The sequence below is a fragment of the Chiloscyllium plagiosum genome, unplaced genomic scaffold (assembly GCF_037043375.1).
Source record: "Chiloscyllium plagiosum isolate Xiang-an unplaced genomic scaffold, Cpla_swu_hap1 HiC_scaffold_32, whole genome shotgun sequence".
In the NCBI taxonomy this organism is placed as follows: domain Eukaryota; kingdom Metazoa; phylum Chordata; class Chondrichthyes; order Orectolobiformes; family Hemiscylliidae; genus Chiloscyllium; species Chiloscyllium plagiosum.
In genome coordinates, this window is record NW_028270170.1 from 45306018 (window position 1) to 45326400 (window position 20383).

Here is a 20383-nt window from a genome sequence, read left to right on the forward strand (position 1 = left end):
TTAGTAATGTAGATCATTTAAGGGCTATCAGCATTGATTATGAAGAACTTATTGTCCTTGTCTAATTTCCATTTATGCAAACTTGGCATGAAAACACCAGACATTCTTTAAATTGATGATGTATGTTTCGATTGGTCCCTTGGAGATTAGTCCCATGATTTTTGCTTAATACAAAGACAGTATGTGAAGGAAATTCATTTCTGGTTCTAAATTAGAGAGAAGGCAATCTGAATAAGAATATTTTGGGATATAAATTAGCAGCGTAGGCCTATAGGTGCAGACACCTGAGGCATTTTGAACATGAGACAGCAAAGCAATGTGGTCAGATATTCAGGAAATTGCAGTTCTTTAATGTGGTAGCAGGGCTAGGAATTGAATGAAAATAATTGGAGTCCTGAGTTTTGTATACATAAAACAAAGACATGGAGTTTCAGTTTATGTAGTGTTTTCACTTGGCCTATTTCAAAACCAAGTTCTAGAAGCAGCAGTGAGGTAAACAAATGGACACTTCGAGACGTTGATTGTTAGGACTAATTGCATGCAGCTCTTTCAAAGAGACATAATGGACTGAATGACCCCTTTGAGTTTTGGCTATTTCATTGGTGGTCAGGATACAAGGAAAGCATCCCTGCTGCAACTTTGAACAACACATTAGGATTTCTTAATTCCAACTTTGAGGGCCTTCAGTTTAATATCTGAATGGTGGAACTTTTAATAATGCAGTCTTCACTCAGTCCTGCACTACAGTGGAAGCCAAATTATGTACTGAAATCTCTGGACTGCAATGTGAGCCCACAATTTTCTGACTTGAGGTGACCTCGCAAGAGTGCAACCAACAAGCCGGTTAAGAACAGCGCACTACAGGCCTGTCGGCCCTCAATGTTGCGCCGATCTCTGGAACCAATCTGAAGCCCATCTTCCATTTTCATCCATATATTTATCCAATGACCATTGAAATGCCCTTAAAGTTGGCGAGGCTACTACTGTTACAGGCAGTGAATTCCGTGCCCCTACTAGTCTGAGTAAAGAAACTTCTTCTGACATCTGTCCTATATCTATCACCCCTAAATGTAAAGCGATGTCCCCTTGTGCTAGCCATTGCAAGGAAAAAGGCTCTCACTGTCCACCCTATCTAACACTCTAATTATCTTATGTCTCAATTAAGTCACTTCTTAACCTCCTTCTCTCTAACAAAAACAGCCTACAGTCCTTCAGCCATTCCTTATAAGACCTTCCCTCAAACACCGCCCCTCGCCCCCAACCCCGTTCAACATCGCCCCCTGCCCCAGCCCCGTGGAACTCTGCACCCCAACCCTGTACAACCCAGCCCCCAACCCCATCCAACACCACCCCACCTCTAACCCTGCAACCCAGCCTCCAACCCTGTCCAACACCACCCCCCTGCACCCCAACCCTGTGCAACACTGCCCTAAGCCCATCTAACACTGCCCCCCCCCCGCACCCCAACCCCATGCAACACTGCCCCCCCGCACCCCAAGCCCCTGCAACACCATTCACCCGCTCCCCACCCCCGTGCAACACCGTCCCCCTGCACCCCAACACCGCCCCCCCGCACCCCAACCCTGTGCAACACTTCCCCCAACCCCGTGCAACACCATTCCCCCGCACCCCAACCCCGTGCAACACCGTCCCCCCGCACCCCAACACCGCCCCCCCGCACCCTAACCCCGTGCAACACCGTCCCCCCGCACCCCAACACCGCCCCCCCGCACCCCAACCCCGTGCAACACCGTCCCCCCGCACCCCAACACCGCGCCCCCGCACCCCAACCCCGTGCAACACCGTCCCCCCGCACCCCAACACCGCCCCCCCGCACCCTAACCCTGTGCAACACTTCCCCCAACCCCGTGCAACACCATTCCCCCGCACCCCAACCCCGTGCAACACCGTCCCCCCGCACCCCAACACCGTCCCCCCGCACCCCAACACCGTCCCCCCGCACCCCAACACCGTCCCCCCGCACCCCAACACCGTCCCCCCGCACCCCAACACCGTCCCCCCGCACCCCAACACCGTCCCCCCGCACCCCAACACCGTCCCCCCGCACCCCAACACCGTCCCCCCGCACCCCAACACCGTCCCCCCGCACCCCAACACCGTCCCCCCGCACCCCAACACCGTCCCCCCGCACCCCAACACCGTCCCCCCGCACCCCAACACCGTCCCCCCGCACCCCAACACCGTCCCCCCGCACCCCAACACCGTCCCCCCGCACCCCAACACCGTCCCCCCGCACCCCAACACCGTCCCCCCGCACCCCAACACCGTCCCCCCGCACCCCAACACCGTCCCCCCGCACCCCAACACCGTCCCCCCGCACCCCAACACCGTCCCCCCGCACCCCAACACCGTCCCCCCGCACCCCAACACCGTCCCCCCGCACCCCAACACCGTCCCCCCGCACCCCAACACCGTCCCCCCGCACCCCAACACCGTCCCCCCGCACCCCAACACCGTCCCCCCGCACCCCAACACCGTCCCCCCGCACCCCAACACCGTCCCCCCGCACCCCAACACCGTCCCCCCGCACCCCAACACCGTCCCCCCGCACCCCAACACCGTCCCCCCGCACCCCAACACCGTCCCCCCGCACCCAACACCGTCCCCCCGCACCCCAACACCGTCCCCCCGCACCCCAACACCGTCCCCCCGCACCCCAACACCGCGCCCCCGCACCCCAACCCCGTGCAACACCGTCCCCCCGCACCCCAACACCGCCCCCCCGCACCCTAACCCTGTGCAACACTTCCCCCAACCCCGTGCAACACCATTCCCCCGCACCCCAACCCCGTGCAACACCGTCCCCCCGCACCCCAACACCGTCCCCCCGCACCCCAACACCGTCCCCCCGCACCCCAACACCGTCCCCCCGCACCCCAACACCGTCCCCCCGCACCCCAACACCGTCCCCCCGCACCCCAACACCGTCCCCCCGCACCCCAACACCGTCCCCCCGCACCCCAACACCGTCCCCCCGCACCCCAACACCGTCCCCCCGCACCCCAACACCGTCCCCCCGCACCCCAACACCGTCCCCCCGCACCCCAACACCGTCCCCCCGCACCCCAACACCGTCCCCCCGCACCCCAACACCGTCCCCCCGCACCCCAACACCGTCCCCCCGCACCCCAACACCGTCCCCCCGCACCCCAACACCGTCCCCCCGCACCCCAACACCGTCCCCCCGCACCCCAACACCGTCCCCCCGCACCCCAACACCGTCCCCCCGCACCCCAACACCGTCCCCCCGCACCCCAACACCGTCCCCCCGCACCCCAACACCGTCCCCCCGCACCCCAACACCGTCCCCCCGCACCCCAACACCGTCCCCCCGCACCCCAACACCGTCCCCCCGCACCCCAACACCGTCCCCCCGCACCCCAACACCGTCCCCCCGCACCCCAACACCGTCCCCCCGCACCCCAACACCGTCCCCCCGCACCCCAACACCGTCCCCCCGCACCCCAACACCGTCCCCCCGCACCCCAACACCGTCCCCCCGCACCCAACACCGTCCCCCCGCACCCCAACACCGTCCCCCCGCACCCCAACACCGTCCCCCCGCACCCCAACACCGTCCCCCCGCACCCCAACACCGTCCCCCCGCACCCCAACACCGTCCCCCCGCACCCCAACACCGTCCCCCCGCACCCCAACACCGTCCCCCCGCACCCCAACACCGTCCCCCCGCACCCCAACACCGTCCCCCCGCACCCCAACACCGTCCCCCCGCACCCCAACACCGTCCCCCCGCACCCCAACACCGTCCCCCCGCACCCCAACACCGTCCCCCCGCACCCCAACACCGCCCCCCGCACCCCAACACCGCCCCCCCGCACCCCAACACCGCCCCCCCGCACCCCAACACCGCCCCCCAACACCCCCCCCCCGCACCCCAACACCGCCCCCCGCACCCCAACACCGCCCCCCGCACCCCAACACCGCCCCCCCGCACCCCAACACCGCCCCCCCGCACCCCAACACCGCCCCCCCCGCACCCCAACACCGCCCCCCCGCACCCCAACACCGCCCCCCCGCACCCCAACACCGCCCCCCCGCACCCCAACACCGCCCCCCCGCACCCCAACACCGCCCCCCCGCACCCCAACACCGCCCCCCCGCACCCCAACACCGCCCCCCCGCACCCCAACACCGCCCCCCGCACCCCAACACCGCCCCCCCGCACCCCAACACCGCCCCCCCGCACCCCAACACCGTCCCCCCGCACCCCAACACCGTCCCCCCGCACCCCAACACCGTCCCCCCGCACCCCAACACCGTCCCCCCGCACCCCAACACCGTCCCCCCGCACCCCAACACCGTCCCCCCGCACCCCAACACCGTCCCCCCGCACCCCAACACCGTCCCCCCGCACCCCAACACCGCCCCCCCGCACCCCAACACCGCCCCCCCGCACCCCAACACCCCCCCCCCCCGCACCCCAACACCCCCCCCGCACCCCAACACCGCCCCCCGCACCCCAACACCGCCCCCCCCGCACCCCAACACCGCCCCCCCGCACCCCAACACCGCCCCCCCGCACCCCAACACCGCCCCCCCGCACCCCAACACCGCACCCCAACACCGTCCCCCCGCACCCCAACACCGTCCCCCCGCACCCCAACACCGTCCCCCCGCACCCCAACCCCGTGCAACACTGCCCCCCCGCACCCCAACCCTGTGCAACACTGCCCTAAGCCCGTCCAATACCGCACCCCAACCCCGTGCAACACTGCCCCCCGCACCCCAACCCTGTGCAACACCTCCTCCAAAACCGTCCCCTCGCACCCCAACCCTGTGCAACACTGCCCCCCCAACCCTGTGCAACACTGCCCCCCCCAACCCTGTGCAACACTGCCCTAAGCCCGTCCAACACCGCACCCCAACCCCGTGCAACATTGCCCCCCTGCACCCCAACCCTGTGCAACACCGCCCCCCCAACCCTGTGCAACACTTCACCCCCCAACCCTGTGCAACACTGCCCTAAGCCCGTCCAACACCGCACCCCAACCCCGTGCAACATTGCCCCCCTGCACCCCAACCCTGTGCAACACCGCCCCCCCCAACCCTGTGCAACACTTCCCCCAACTCTGTCCAACACCGCCCTCCCTGCACCCCAACCCCGTGCAACACTGCACCCAACACCTCCCCCCCCCCCCCCCCCCCCCGCCCCCAACCCCGTCCAACACTGCGCCCCACACCCAACCCCATCCAATAATGCCCCTCACTGCATCCCAACCCCGTACACACCTGCCCCCTCTCCGGGCCAACTGGATTGGACACCAACAAAAAGACTGCTGCTGCCTTTTGGAGCATGAGTCTCCACATAGCGCGCGCACACGCACACAGCCACGCAACTTTATACTGCAACTTTTTGACAGGTTCCACCTTTGCCCTGTACAGGACATTGTTAGAGAGATTATCAGGGGAAGGAGGGTTTAGGATTCACTCCAGTGTAGAACTCCAGGTAAAGTGTGGGGAGAGAGAGAGGGCGGGCAGACAGTCATTTGGAGATGGTGCCTGTTTAATCACTATAGGCAAAAGACGCGATCACTGTTGGAAACCCGTCTTTGATGTAATGTTTCCATCGGGATTTCCTTCAGATAATCCAATTTTCGGATAATTGGTATTGGGATAATTGAGGTTCCTCTGTACATGAACACCTCGATCTCTCTGCTTATCTACACTACCAAGAATCCTACCATTAGCCCAGTACTCTGTCTTCCTGTTACTCCTTCCAATGTGAATCACCTCACACTTTTCCGCATTAAAATCCATTTGCCACCTCAGCCCAACTCTGCAGTTTATCTATGTCCCTCTGTAACCTGCAATATCCTTCAGCACTATCCGCAGCTCCACTGACCTTGGTGTCATCTGCGAATATACTAACCCATCCTTCTATGCCCTCATCCAGGTCATTTATAAAAATAACAAACAGTCGTGGCCCCAGAAAATATCCTTGCAGTACACCACTAGTAACTGAACTCCAGGATGAACATTTCCCATCAACCACTGTCTTCTTTCAGCTAGCCAATTTCTGATCCAAACTGTTAAATCACCCTCAATGCCATGCCTCTCTATTTTCTGCAATAGCCTACTATGGGGAACCTTATCAAACACCTTACAGAAATCCATATACACCACATCACCTGCTTTACCCTCATCCACCTGTTTGGTCACCTTCTCAAAGAACTCAATAAGGTTTGTGAGGCGTGACCTAACCTTCACAAAACTGTTGACTATCCCTAATCAACTTATTCCTCTCTTCCTGATTATAAATTCTATCTTTTAGAACCTTTTCCAACAGTTTACCCACAACCGAAGTAACACTCACTGGTCTATATTACCAGAGTTGTCTGTATTCCCCTTCTTGATCAAAAGAAATGAGCAACAGTTAAATTTGTGAAAACTTTGTTTTTGCCTAAAATACTGTGTGCAGTTCTTGCAAGGACACCAGAGCAAGATAAAGGGGGCAATGGAAATTGTTTTAATGAGACTTCATAGTTTTGAAGAATTTCAAAAAGCTACTTAAAAATATAAGATCTAGTGGGCTAAGAAAGAATAGGCATTGCCAAAAATAATGAAAGATATTAAATCAGCTATGAAAAGTTGTTTCATCTGGGTGATGAATGGGTAATAAGGGAAAACTCACTGAGGATTAACAATGGATGAATGTAAGTACAGGCTGTGGAAAGTGCAAAAAAGTCAAGGTCATAGAAGCTACAAAAGAATTACTGTCAGATCTGAGGTTTTATTTTTGACTAGAGATACTGAAACTTTTTTACTAGATAAATGAATATTAGAAAATTGAAGTGTTAAAAGAATTATTTGAGGGTTTTGATGAAGTAACTCAGGAAAATGGCTGAATGCTATGGTAGTAGTATGTTACAACTGTATGTATTTTTCTATTCTGTTCTATTTGGATAGAGTTGTATAATCCACCCAGCCACAAAATTTGGCTAAGTGTCACACTGGCAGTACATAAACATTGAGATTCTGAGTCTGATCGATTACTTTCATCTCCTAGATTAACTCAAGCTGGTCACTAGGAGAGAAATAATCTAATAGCCCATCCTATTGCACTTACTCAATAAATAAGACTAAGCTTACATTGAGACCACCTATTGATTAATTTAGATGGCATCCTGCTCAGTTTTCTGTTGACCTACCTGTTACATCTTGCAGTTGAAGACTCTCGATGTTTTGCCAATCATTGTGATTAACCTGAATTCCCTTCAGCTTCTCATTTCGGACTCCGTTTCAGCATGAAAAATGTGCCAGAGCAAGTTCAGTGTTGATTAGATATAGAGTAAAGCAGCCAAATAATGCAAATTTAGCACAGTTCGACCTAGAGGAAAGATCGCCTATGTTGCTATTTTCTTGAACACCTTTTTGCTTGTACTACTTTGAAAATGACCTATCCAATGTCTTTTGAGTGAATTTTGCAGTCCTGCCTAAACTCATTGATTTGGCACAAGTTTATCTGAAGTCTTTGTAAGTAGTATTTTTTACACAGTGCTTGAGGGAGATGTTGAATTCTGTGCTATTTTTCCAAACTGGGCAGAGGTGAAAGGCAGTTGATCTATCCTAATCTGTATGCATATTGGTACAGTACCATGTTCTGTCTGTAACCCAGCAATTTGCCTTTATTCCAGACGGTTCAGCCATGGGAGAAGCGAACGTTCCCACTGGCATGTATTCCTGGGACTGAACGTGAGAGTCGAACTGAAACCAGCCTCAGACAGACCCGAAACAGTCGACGATCATCTGGAAGCACGAATAGAGGAAGCAGAGAGGCAGAAAGTGGTGCACTATCCTCAGTTCACCATGATGATAAACAGAGACATTCTGTACCTCTGCGGCTCACGCACAGATAAACAAATTTTAGTGACGACTACACTTGTCTCAATGTTTGATATTCAAACATCACCCAAACAAAATTCACAGTTTTTAGTGAATTTAGACTCCATTTAAGTAGCTTTCTTAGGTTAAACGTTTTGTCACCGGCCACAGTTATCACAATGAAGAGGTTAGTTCGGTGAAGTTAGATTCTCGGGCAAAAGCTGGATTGACTGATATTTCAGGTATTGGTATCAGTAGACTTGTAAATGAAGTTTCTAACTTCATTTGGTTGCGTGTAGTGATTATCGATCTCTTAAATCAACAGTGGAGCGTGCACTCATTAATGTTCAAAAGCAGTCCTATTTTGTGTTCACTTTTTGTTCTGGTTTTGCCATTTTCTTCTCCGACTGAGATGACTAAATACACTCTTACGAAAACTGTGTTACTTCCTAAAATAACTGCAGAAATTCTGGAGAAACTCGGCGGGCCTGACAGCATCTGTGGAGACAGAAACACAGCTCATGTTTCAAGTCCAGTATGAGACGACTTCCGCACATGAAGTCTAGTCATATAGGACTTGAAATAATAATTCTGCTTCTGTCTCAGCAAAGGTTGTGAGACTGGCTGAGTTTTGTCCAGTGTGATCTATTTTATTTCAGATTTACAACATTTGCAGTATTTTGCTTTTATTTGAATCCATCACTCACTTCCTATTTTGAGTTTTGGTGTGAGCACTTGCCAAAGTGCACAGACAACAGCATCTGCATCCTGGGGATTTAATTCAATCAAATCCTGTCAAGGTTTGAATTGAATTTATTATGAACTTGGTGAGTTGCTGAATGTTGTGGTCATAAGCATTTCCTGCGCTAACTGGTTTCAAAGGCACATTACTCTGTAGTTGTGACTATTATGGACCCCTTCTGCTTACTCTACTGGTTTCTGCATTTTGCTTTGACACGACTGCAAAATGACAGGTGAAATCAGATGTTTGATTAAGAATTGACAATTTTGAAGGGTAGTTGGATTTGTGGTCAAATTCCAGTAGGATTAGCATTTTATGTCCATCTTGGTTGCATGTGTGAGCAAAGCTGAAATGGCAATAAAAGTACAAACATCATTCCATTTGTAGCTTCACAGTAGGTCTTCTCTTTCAACACTTCAGAACCGTTGTGTTTGCATCACATCCCTTATGACCAAGGTGGTGACAGCTCTGCAGTCATCTTGCTTCTTGTTCTTATGTTCTAAATGCAGATTATGTACAAACAGAACACAAGCAAAGCCATCAATAGTCAAGCATTCACATAAATATTTATTCCAATCTGAATTACAATTAGTTCTGTTGAACAGTGGATTCCTTGCTGAAATATTCAATCATTTAATCTTTTCTGTAGTTGCATTCTGCTTCAATTGTCAGGCAGTTACTTCAACACTTGATCGGGATATTAAGCTAAGAGTAGGAATGAGTCAGTGCAGAAATGGAGGGCTCCAGAAATGTTTGGAAAATAGTTTGATTGCACTTCCATACAAAACTAGGCCGAATTTAGGAATACTCAGAGTATTACTACACAGAGCCTATACCATAAAGTAATACTGTAAAACAAAGAGTGAAAGAACATTGGAAATACACAACAGGCCAAACAGCACCATATCAGAAGAGACTGGTTGTTTTTACTGAAGATCTGTCTTAATAGCTCTCCCACAACATTAAAGCAGCAATCATCTTTAAAGCCTTCAATATCAAATCTCTACCTCATTCTTAACACACCCACCTGACCTGAAAATCACTGAGGGACAGGATTTGAAACTCCTCCAACAAGACAATTCTGTGGTCAGGTTGTGATATTTACTGGAAGCCAACATGAATGGAGGACACTCCAATCATGCAGAATTGCTCTCTGATCACCTCTTTTTCAACGACAAATTTCTTTACTCCTAGATAAGACTTCTGGAGTTGGAGATGTCCCAGTCGTGGGACGACATTAAGCATCCATGTTTTCTATATCTGGCAATAGAGATCTGTATTAGCTCATTGGCACTGAAAGTAGGATGTACGACCACTATACCAGTCATTTGAGAGAAGAGCCCCACCCCTCCATCTCCCTCACCACCACTCGCTGATTGGAGTGATTTAAGTGCTAATCTGCAGGGTGAGGTCATTCTTTAAATATAGGTAGTGAGGAAAACGAGTCTGCATGTTGTAGATGAATCCTATGCTCATCTCCTATTAATGTAGCTGCAGTCTATTCCTGATACTGCAAGTGGCAAGCAGCAATGAAAGCCATGCTCCCAAAATAAATTATGAAGAGATGTCCAACATTCGATCATTTGCCATGTGGAAGTTTTCTACATTGCTTGATTTGAATTTGTTCTGTGTAATTAAACTGTGGGAGGAAAGGGTAAAGATTGGATATAATGTCTTCCGTTGAGATGGAAACAAGCCAAGGTATTAACCATCTGAAACTAGTTGGTCCACAGCCTGCTGGTTCAATCCAGTGAGTGGAGTGAAGAGAAAAAGAACTTGTGCTCCAAAATATGGTGTTGATAAAGAAGAGCATGGTGGTGTGTACACTCTGAAAGTTGCAATTCATTCTAGTACAGTCTGAATTGCATCTGTGAGCCACCTGTACTCAGCATATCAATAGATTTGGGTGAACTTTCTGACCAATTCCAAACTGTGGTAATATTTTAAATATGCATTTAACCAAGACACACTTTTTGAAATTAGGAAATTATGGAGAATTCATATTAGATAATTGAGCAACCAAGCAAACAATAAAAAAAGTTATGATCTATAGCTTGCCAAAGAAATGGCATTCAATAACAAGCTACTGCTTTGTTTTCTGAAGAGTGCTGAAGTTTCTTAGTTTTATATAGTTTCCTCAGAGTGACTGTGTCATACATAGCCCATAGATATAACTATCACGTGCAAGTGAATGATAATAATCCTAGATGCTTTACCTCTGTTCAGTATCACTGCTAAGTGTAGGTTTGAACAGAATGAATCTAGATCAGTATTAATCTATATTTAGGCTCTAATTAATGTTCCTATTCTCTCAGTACCGAGCATTGCAGAACGGCAAAATAACATGGTGAAAAGCATAGCAGGTTTTCTCATTCACTCAAAAGCTAAATGTATCTTATCAACTGTTGAGAATATCATCCTGACAAGAAACAGTTTGAAAGCATAAACCGTACTGTTCACACTTGGTATACTTGGCTTCAAACCTGAAATCCTGTGACTTATTAAAAAAATTGGGATTTAAACCAAATCAGTGCATTCAGATTCGGTGAATTAATGTGGCAGCAGTCTTAGCTTTTGTACCTTTTTGGGCTCATGACAGTAATGCAACAGTTTGAAGCATCCAGCAATTGCACCCTAAATCCAACTTGTTCAATGGCTCCAACAGTTAGTTTTAATTGAAACAATTTTGATTAATTTGTGCATACATTTGCCCTGGCTACATCACAATGGATGTTTGTTCACTAAGTGATGATTATCCCCTTGTGTGGCTTGTATTTCCAATCAGCTAGTCCAGCTGGCAATCCAAAGTAATTTCACATTTTGCTTGAATGTGTGCATTCATGAGAGTTCTCGTGCTTGAATTTGTTCAGTCAGAGTCACTATTTGTTTCCCAGTCTTGGAATAGTATTACTTTTCAATCATGTGGAGTTGTCATTTATTCTAAGCAATCTGCTTTCAGGTAATTAAAGAGCAGATTAATACCTCAGACAGGTTTTGTATATAGCCTGTTTCTGGAATTTTGGAAATACATTAGAAGCAGCTTGCTATCGAAGTAAGGCACAGAAGGAGGCCATTCAGTCATTGAGTCCATACTGGCAAAGTAGAGAAGTGACAAAGTAGTGAAGAGGGAATGTTTATGTGCAAGGTCCCACTTGAATCTCTATTCCCACACACACTTGTTTTTAAACTTACAGTATTAGAACTTGTTGATTTGAGTTTGTCTGTTGATCACCCTGTCATGTTGAGGCCTAGTTGCCTAGTGCTCTCTCGCCTTTGTATTAAAGGATGGCAACCCTTGGGTTAAATTTATGTTTCATAAGGAAGTGATACTTGCTATTTGTGCTGCAAATACAATGCAGTTTTCTCCAAACATGACACACCCTCTCATTTTAAAATTGTTCAAACTGTCCCTCATTTGTACCTGTTTCTTCCCTTGTGATGTCAAAAGCTAGTTCACTGTTAGCTGTGTCTGTCTGTATATTTCCATCTCAGTCATTGAAAAGTGTAAAAACAAAATCAATTTTTTGATCTTTTATATACATTAAATAAAAATTGTAGCTGACTGCTTCGATTGTAGCACCCCTTAGCCTTGTAAAAATGTTCTATTTTGTATATATTTTCTCATTTTGAAAGCTGTGTATGGAGGTATGGGCTCTTGTCCTTGCTGTATAGAGGCTTTTCTTCATGCAGAGAAGCAGTGACTTTATGACTTAATCAAACCTAATGTTAAGCACAATCTGTGCTTATAAAAAGTTTAAAAATTTTAAAAATATTAAAAAAAAGTTGAAGACTTTCTGGATTTGGTGGATTCCTTGCTTCCTTCCTCATGGGTAAAAGCTGACTTGCGTTAATGTAGTGGTTATCATATTTCTTGTGTTCCTAACAATTATTTGGGACATGAGTTAGTCTTTCTTCCACATAGCAGCAGTGCATAGCTGATTTTTTTTGTGTGTGTTTTGTTGAGGGAGGAATTTTGGCCAGGAAAACAAAGTTCTGGGATCTTTAGTGTTTACTCAACTCCTTAGAACAGACAGAGAGAAGCAGGTGTCAACATCTCATATAAAAAATTATTTGATACTGTGGCACACATCAGAATATGGAAAAAGTTGCAGGTCATGGAGTAATGGGGAATGTAGCAACATGGATGCAAAATTGGCAATCATAGGAAACCATAATGGTCAATAGCTACTTTTTAAACTTGAAGGTTTGTAGTGGAGTTCCACAAAGGTTGAGAATGGGAGGGGTGGTGGTGCCTAGCTTCTCCTGGTATAATTAATGATTGTGATCTTTGAGTTCATAGGTCAATTTCCAAGTTTGCAAATGACACAATATTTGAAAGAATTGTAAACTGCGAGGACAGTGCAGAACTCCAAAATGACACAGTGTGAGGTAATGCATTTTAGTAGGAATAATACTGAAAGGCAACATAATGGGGGGTACATTTCTCAATGGAATACAGGAGCAATGGAACCTAGATATTTATATATAAACAGAAGGTTGAGAGAGGAATTCATGAAGCATACAGTATCTTCAACATCAAGGACGAGCAAGAAACTGATGTTCAATATGTAAAGACACTCGATAGATCTTAGTATTATGTACCATATTATGGATGCCCCATTAATGGAAGAATGTGAACTTAATAGAGTGTAGAAGCAGTTTACAAAGGCTTAGAACCTGAATTAGTACACAGAACTGCACTGTTGTAGCTGTTACAAAAACTTGGTTGAGAGAAAGACAGGACTTGCAGTTCAACATTCCACAGTTGAGCTGTATCAAGCATGATCGAGGGGGATGTGGAAGGGATGAGGGAGTTTCATTACTGATGAAGGAGAATGTCACAGTTGTACAATGAGAGGATATCTTGGAAGGCTCATCTGTTGGGGCTATGTGGGTAGAACTTGGGAATAAGAAAAATGCAATCATTATGATGAGGTTATACTATAGACCTGCCAGTGGCTGGCAAGATAAAGGAGCAAATTTGTAAGCAATCATGGAAAGATGTAAAAACAGCAAGGTTGTTCCAGTGGGTGGTTTTAAATTCTCCTGTATTGACTCTTAGTGCCAGGAGCTTAGATGGGACAGGAGTTTGGTGCATCGAGGTGGATTTCTTGAAAAAAATCTAGACTCGGTGTTGGGGAATGAACCTGGCTAGGTATTTGAAGTTTGTGGGGAAGCGTTTTGGCAATAGTGATCATAATTCTGTTAGGTTTTAAGATGGGTTATGGATTAGGATAAGACTGGTCTGGGTGGGGTAGTGGGGCATCTGGTCCTTTATTGGGTGACAGGCTAATTACAACTGTATTAAGCAGAAATTGGAGAAATTAAGTTGGAGCATCTATTTGAGGGTAAATCCACATCTGACATAGCCAGTTGATCAGGGTTCAGGATCAGTATGTTCCTGTAGTGATGAAATACAAGGACGGAAAGATTCAGGAGCCCTGGATCATGAAATTTTGAAAGTTTAGTCAAAGTAATGAAGAGGTTTGCTGAGACAGCAGTGGACATGATCCATATGGATTTCAGTAAGGTGTTCAACAAGGTTTCTCATGGAATACAGGGAGAACTAGCGATTTGGGTGCAGAACTGGTTCGAAGGTCGAAAACAGACGGTGGTGGTGGTGGAGAGTTGCTTTTCAGACTGGAGGCCTGTGACCAGCAATGTGCCGCAAGGATTGGTGCTAGGTCCAGTATTTTTTGTCATTTATATAAATGGTTTGCATGTGAACATAGGTATGGTTGGTAGGTTTGAAGGTGATGCCAAAAATTGGAGATGTAGTAGATAGCGAAGAAATTTCCTCAAGAGTAAAATGGAATCTTGATACAGATGGGCTGAGGAGTGGCAAATGAAGTTTAATTTAGATAAATGTGAACATAGAACAATACACCACAGAACAGGCCCTTCGGCCCACGATGTTGTGCCTAACATTTGTCCTAGCTTAAGCACCCATCCATGTACCTATCCAATTGCCGCTTAAAGGTCGCCAATGATTCTGACTCTGCCACTCCCACAGGCAGCGCATTCCATGCCCCCACCACTGTCTGGGAAAAGAACCTACCCCTGACATCCCCCCAAACCTTCCACCCTTCACCTTAAATTTATGTCCCCTTGTAACACTCTGTTGTACCCGGGGGAAAAGTTTCTGACTGTCTACTCTATATATTCCTCTGATCATCTTATAAACCTCTATCAAGTCACCCCTCATTCTTCACCATTCCAATGAAAAAAGGCCTAGCCCTCTCAACCTATCCTCGTACGACCTATTCTCCATTCTAGGCAACATCCTGGTAAATCTTCTCTGCACCCTCTCCAAAGCTTCCACATCTTTCCTAAAGTGAGGTGACCAGAACTGCACACAGTATTCCAAATGTGGCCTAACCAAGGTCCTGTACAGCTGCAACATCACTTCACGACTCTTGAATTCAATCCCTCTGCTAATGAACGCTAATACACCATAGGCCGCTTTACAAGCTCTATCCACCTGAGTGGCAACTTTCAAAGATCTATGAACATAGACCCCAAGATCCCTCTGCTCCTCCACCTTACTAAGAACTCTACCGTTAACCCTGTATTCTTCATTCTTATTTGTCCTTCCAAAATGGACAACCTCTCACTTGACAGGGTTGAACTCCATATGCCTCAGCCCAGCTCTGCATCATATCTAAGTCCCTTTGCAGCCGACAACAGCCCTCCTCACTATCCACAACTCCACCAATCTTCGTATCATCTACAAATTTACTGACCCACCCTTCGACTCCCTCTTCCAAGTCATTAATAAAAATTACAAACAGCAGAGGATACAGAACTGATCCCTGCGGAACTCCACTTGTAACTGGGCTCCAGGCTGAATATTTACCATCTACCACCACTCTCTGACTTCGACCAGTTAGCCAGTTTTCTATCCAACTGGCCAAATTTCCCTCTATCCCATGCCTCCTGACTTTCCGCATAAGTGCTGCATTTTGCAAAAGCAAATCAGGGCTGGACTTGTACACTTAATGGTAAGTGTTGCTGAACAAAGAGACATTGGTGTACATGTTCATAGCTCCTTGAAAGTAGAGTTGCAGGTAGATAGTGAAGGAGGTGTTTGGTATGCTTTCCTTTATTGGTCAGGGCATTGAATACAGGAGTTGGGAGGTCATGTTGTGGCTGTATGGGACATTAGTTAGGCCATTTTTGGAATATTGTGTGCAATTCTGGTCTTCCTACTGGAAGGATATTATGAACCTTGGAAGGGTTTAGAAAAGAACAGGATGTTGCCAGGATTGGAGGGTTTGAGCTATAGGGAAAGGCTGAATAGGTTGGGGCTGTTTTCCTTGGAGGGATGACCTCATAGAGGTTTATAAAATCACGAGGGACATGGATAGGATGAATAGACAAATCTTTTCCCTGGGTAGAGGGCGTAGGTTACATCATTTAAAAGACATCTGGATGGATATATGAATAGGAAGGGTTTAGAGGGATATGGGCCCAGTGGCTCAGTGGTTAGTACTGCTGCATCACAGTGCCAGGGACCCAGGTTCGTTTCTAGCCTCAGGCAACTGTCTGGTTTGCGTGCATTCTCCCCATGGGTTTCTTGCCACAATCTAAAGATGTGCAGGTTAGGTGAATTGGCCATACTAAATTGCCCATGGTGTTCAGGGGTGTGTCGGTTAGGTGCATTCGTCAGAGGAACTGTAGAGTAATAGGGTAGGGGAATTGTTCTGGGTGGGTTACTCTTCAGAGGGTCAGTGTGGCCAAATGGGCTGTTTCCACACTGTCGGGATTCTATGACTATATGATGATAAAAGGGGCTATGAAATATCCTTGGCGAGTAGGGTTAAGGTGAATCTCATGGCATTTTATATGTCTGGAGCAAAAGGGTAGCTAGGGAAACTGGTCCTATCCAGTCCACTCAAGGATGATGGGAGAAATTTATGTGTGGAGCCAGGGAAGTAGGTGAAGTCCTTAATGAGTATATCAGCAGTCAACAAGGCAATGGGCATGGACAATGGTAAAGATTAAGGAAGGGTATGTTGATATTTTAGGGCATGTCAATATTAAGGAAGAATTGATGAATCTCCAGGACCTGAAGGGATTTATCCCAGGATATTGAAGGAGGCAAGAGAGGAAATTGTTGGGACCTTGTCAGAAATGTTTATATCCTGTTGTGGTTCTGTTCACCGAGCTGGGAATTTGTGTTGCAGACGTTTCGTCCCTTTTCTAGGTGACATCCTCAGTGCTTGGGAGCCTCCTGAAGCACTTCTGTGATGTTTCCTCTGGCATTTATAGTGGTTTGTCTCTGCCGCTTCCGGTTGTCAGTTCCAGCTGTCCGCTGCAGTGGCCGGTATATTGGGTCCAGGTCGATGTGTTTATTGATAGAATCTGTGGGTGAGTGCCATGCCTCTAGGAATTCCCTGACTGTTCTCTGTTTGGCTTGTCGTATAATAGTAGTGTTGTCCCAGTCGAACTCATGTTACTTGTCATCCGCGTGTGTGGCTACTAAGGATAGCTGGTCGTGTCGTTTCGTGGCTAGTTGGTGTTCATGGATACGGATCGTTAGCTGTCTTCCTGTTTGTCCTATGTAGTGTTTTGTGCAGTCCTTGCATGGGATTTTGTACACTACGTTGGTTTTGCTTATGCTGGGTATCGTAGTGTACAAACCAATGTAGTGTACAAAATCCCATGCAAGGACTGCACAAAACAGTACAAAGGACAAACAGGAAGACAGCTAACGATCCGTATACATGAACACCAACTAGCCACAAAACGACATGACCAGCTGTCCTTAGTAGCCACACACGCGGATGACAAGCAACATGAGTTCAACTGAGATAACACTACTATTATAGGACAAGCCAAACAGAGAACAGCCAGGGAATTCCTAGAGGCATGGCACTCATCCACAGATTCTATCAACAAACACATCGACCTGGACCCAATATACCGGCCACTGCAGTGGACAGCTAGAACTGACAATCGGAAGCGGCAGAGACAAACTACTACTACACATGCCGGAGGAAACATCACAGAAGTGCTTCAGAGGAGGCTCCCAAGCACTGAAGATGTCACCGAGACGGCACAAAGTGTCTGCAACACAAATTCCCAGCTCGACGAACAGAACCACAACAACGAGCACCCGAGCTACAAATCTTCTCACAAACTTTGAATTTTTATATCCTCTTTAGCTACAAGGCCCCAGAAGACTGGAGAATAGCTGACATTATTAAAAAAAAACTTACAAGGCTGTAACCGAGACTGGAAGGTTGGAGTCATTTGTATCGGCTGGGACCTCTTTCCTTGCAGCTTAAGAGGCTGAGGGTGACTTTTATATAGGTTTAGAAAATCATGAAGTCCTAGATAAGATGAATAGCTAAGGTATTTTCCCCAGGGTGGGAAGTCTAAAATTAGAGAGCAAAGGTTTAAGGTGAGATGGAAGAGACTTAAAAGATCTGAGGGGCAACCTTTTTCACACAGTGTGGTGCATATATGGAACAAGCTGCCAGAGGAATTGATAGAGGTTGGTACAATTTCAACATTTAAAAGATATTTGGACAGGATAGGAATAAGAAAGATTTAGATTACCCTAAGGGCAACAGCGACAATCCAGGAAATTATAGGCTGTTGATCCTTGCATTAATGGCAAAGGAGCGATTGGAGAAGATTCTTAGGGACAGAACTTACTCATGTTTGTAAAACAATGGACTTATTAGAGATGGTAGGCTTTGTGTGGAGGAAGTCTTGTCTCAAATTTGATTTGAGTTTTTGAAGAAGAGATGAAGGTGATTGATTAGGGTATGGCAGTGGATGCTGTCTACATGAACTTTACTAAAGCATTTGACAAAGTCCAACATGGTAATTTGATCCAAGATATTCAGTGAGAACTACAGATACTGGAGATTAGAGTCAAAAATTGTGCTGGAAAACATCTTCCTGTTGAAGGGCTTATAGGGTAGTTGTTATGGGGGACTTTAACTTCCCTAATATTGACTGGGAATACTATAGTTCAAGTACTTTAAATGGGTCCGTTTTTATTTAATGTGTGCAGGAGGGTTTCCTGACATGGTATGTAGACAGGCCAATAGGGGCAAGGCCACATTGGATTTGGTACTGGGTAATAAACCCAGCCAGGTGTTAGGTTTGGAGATAGGTGAGCACTTTGGTGATAGTGACAACAATTCAGTTATGTTTACTATCAGTAAGAACAGAGAAGATGGTGGAAGAGGGAGAGGTGCGGCATTGTTAGTCAAGGACAGTATTACGATGGCAGGACGTTTGACAACTCATCCACTGAGGTAGAATGGGCTGAGGTTAGAAACAGGAAAGGAGAGGTCACCCTGTTGGGAGTTTTCTGTAGGCCTCCAATTAAATCCAGAGTTGTAGAGGAAATGATAGCATAGATGATTCTCAATAGGAGCGAGAGTAACAAGGTAGTTTTTAGGGGGGACTTAAACTTTCCAAATATTGGCTGGGAATACTATAGTTTGAGTACTTTGGATAAAAACTGAGCCATTTAATGTGCAGAGGAGGATTTTCTGACACAGTATGTAGACAGGCCAACAAGGGGTGAGGCCACATTGGATTTGGTACTGGGTAATGATAGATATGTACCTGACAGGCAGGGAGGAAGTTGAATCTCTTGTCAAGAGGAAGAAGAAGGCTTATGTTAGGATGGGATGTAATGTATCAGGGTGCTTGTGAATTACAAGACCTAAAGAGAGAGCTAAGAAGAGCCGGGGGGGGGGGGGCGTGGTGATTAGAAGTCGTTGGCGGATAGGATCATGGAAAACCCTGAGGTTTTCTAAAGATATTTCAGGAATAAAAGAATGACTAGAGTAAGATTGTGGGCCAATCAAGGATAGTACTGGGAAGCTATGTGTGGAGTCAGAGGAGATCGGGGAAGCGCTAAATGAATACCAGAAAAAGACAATGTTGAGCATACTGAGATACAGGCTACAAGATGAGATGGGATTGAGGTTCAGAAGGAGGAGGTGTTAGCAATTCTGAAAAGTGTACAAATAGATAAATCCCCTGGGCCAGATGGGATTTATCCTAGGATTCTTTGGGAAGCTAGGGAGGAGATTGCCGAGCCTATGGCTTTGATGTTTATGCCATCATTGTCTACAGGAATTGTGCCAGAAGACTGGAGGCAAACAAATGTTCCCTTATTCAAGAAGGGGAGTAGAGACAACCCTGGTAATTATAGACCAGTGAGCCTTACTTCCATTGTGGGTAAAGTGTTGGAAAGGATTTTAAGAGATATGATTCATAATCATCTAGAAAGGAATAAGTTGGTTAGGGATAGGCAACACGGTTTTGTGACGGGTAGATCGTGCCTTACAAACCTTAATTGAGTTCTTTGAGAAGGTGACCAAACAGGTGGATAAGGGTAAAGATGTATATGGATTTCAGTAAAATATTTGATAAGGTTCTCCATGGTAGGCTGTTGCACAAAATAAGAAGGCATGGGATTGAGGGTGATTTAGCAGTTTGGATCAGAAATTGGCTAGCTGAACAAGACAGGATGATGGTTGATGGGAAATGTTCATCCTGGAGTTCAGTTACTAGTGGTGTACCACAAGGAACTATTTTGGGTCCACTGCTGTTTGACCTGAATGAGGGCATGGGAGGATGGGTTATTAAATTTGTGGATGACACTAAGGTCGGTAGAGTTGTGGTTAGTGGCGAAGGATGTTTCAGGTTACAGAGGGTCATAGATAAGCTGCAGCGCTGGGCTGAGAGATGGCAAATGGAGTTTAATGCGGAAAATTGTGTGGTAATTCACTTTGGAAGAAGTAA

General features: G+C 47.5%; 1 protein-coding gene across 4 annotated transcripts in view; it reads left to right on the plus strand.

Moving 5' to 3' along the window:
* The window catches only part of kansl1b (KAT8 regulatory NSL complex subunit 1b), a 314956-nt gene extending 302558 nt beyond the window's left edge, over nt 1-12398 (plus strand). For all 4 annotated transcript variants that reach the window (XM_043675343.2, XM_043675342.2, XM_043675346.2 and 1 more), the window contains one exon: nt 7677-12398. In XM_043675343.2, coding sequence (XP_043531278.2) covers nt 7677-7898 — 222 coding nt within the window. In that variant the 3' untranslated portion in view covers nt 7899-12398. The remainder of the gene's footprint in view (nt 1-7676) is intronic.
* The last annotated feature ends 7985 nt before the right edge of the window (nt 12399-20383 follow it).